The sequence below is a fragment of the Penaeus monodon genome, chromosome 28 (assembly GCF_015228065.2).
Source record: "Penaeus monodon isolate SGIC_2016 chromosome 28, NSTDA_Pmon_1, whole genome shotgun sequence".
NCBI classification, from domain to species: domain Eukaryota; kingdom Metazoa; phylum Arthropoda; class Malacostraca; order Decapoda; family Penaeidae; genus Penaeus; species Penaeus monodon.
In genome coordinates this window covers 25304088-25304429 of record NC_051413.1, presented here as the reverse complement: position 1 = coordinate 25304429, position 342 = coordinate 25304088, and the positions used below count along the sequence as shown (strand labels likewise).

The 342-nt window shown below is 42.7% G+C and overlaps 1 protein-coding gene across 1 annotated transcript in view; it reads left to right on the top strand.

Moving 5' to 3' along the window:
• Positions 1 to 342, top strand: part of LOC119591115 — a 14161-nt gene that overhangs the window by 4839 nt on the left and 8980 nt on the right. The window contains exon 5 of the mRNA XM_037939830.1: positions 196 to 333. Coding sequence (XP_037795758.1) covers positions 196 to 333 — 138 coding nt within the window. The remainder of the gene's footprint in view (positions 1 to 195; positions 334 to 342) is intronic.

Genomic DNA, 342 nt, shown 5'->3' with positions numbered 1-342 from the left:
ATTAATTTCCCTCCCATATTTGTATGTGAAATCCTTACTTCTCTAATATACTCCGAAGAGATATACACACCTGGGTTTCGTTACAGAACAATTACCTCTAGGTCTTCCCAGTTAACATCAATATCTTACTTCCTTAATGATCTTTAACACCAGGCCACCCCAATTAACCGATTAACACAAGACTCCTACCCACAGAGTGTCGCTTCAAGGTCCAGTACAATATGCATTTTAGGGGAAGCGTTGTGACCAACAACAACAGGAATTTGGCCTACTACGACTCCCTACAGACCTGCCTCCAGCTGAGCTGCCTCTCGCTTTGCTGTGATGAAATCAGTAAGGTTT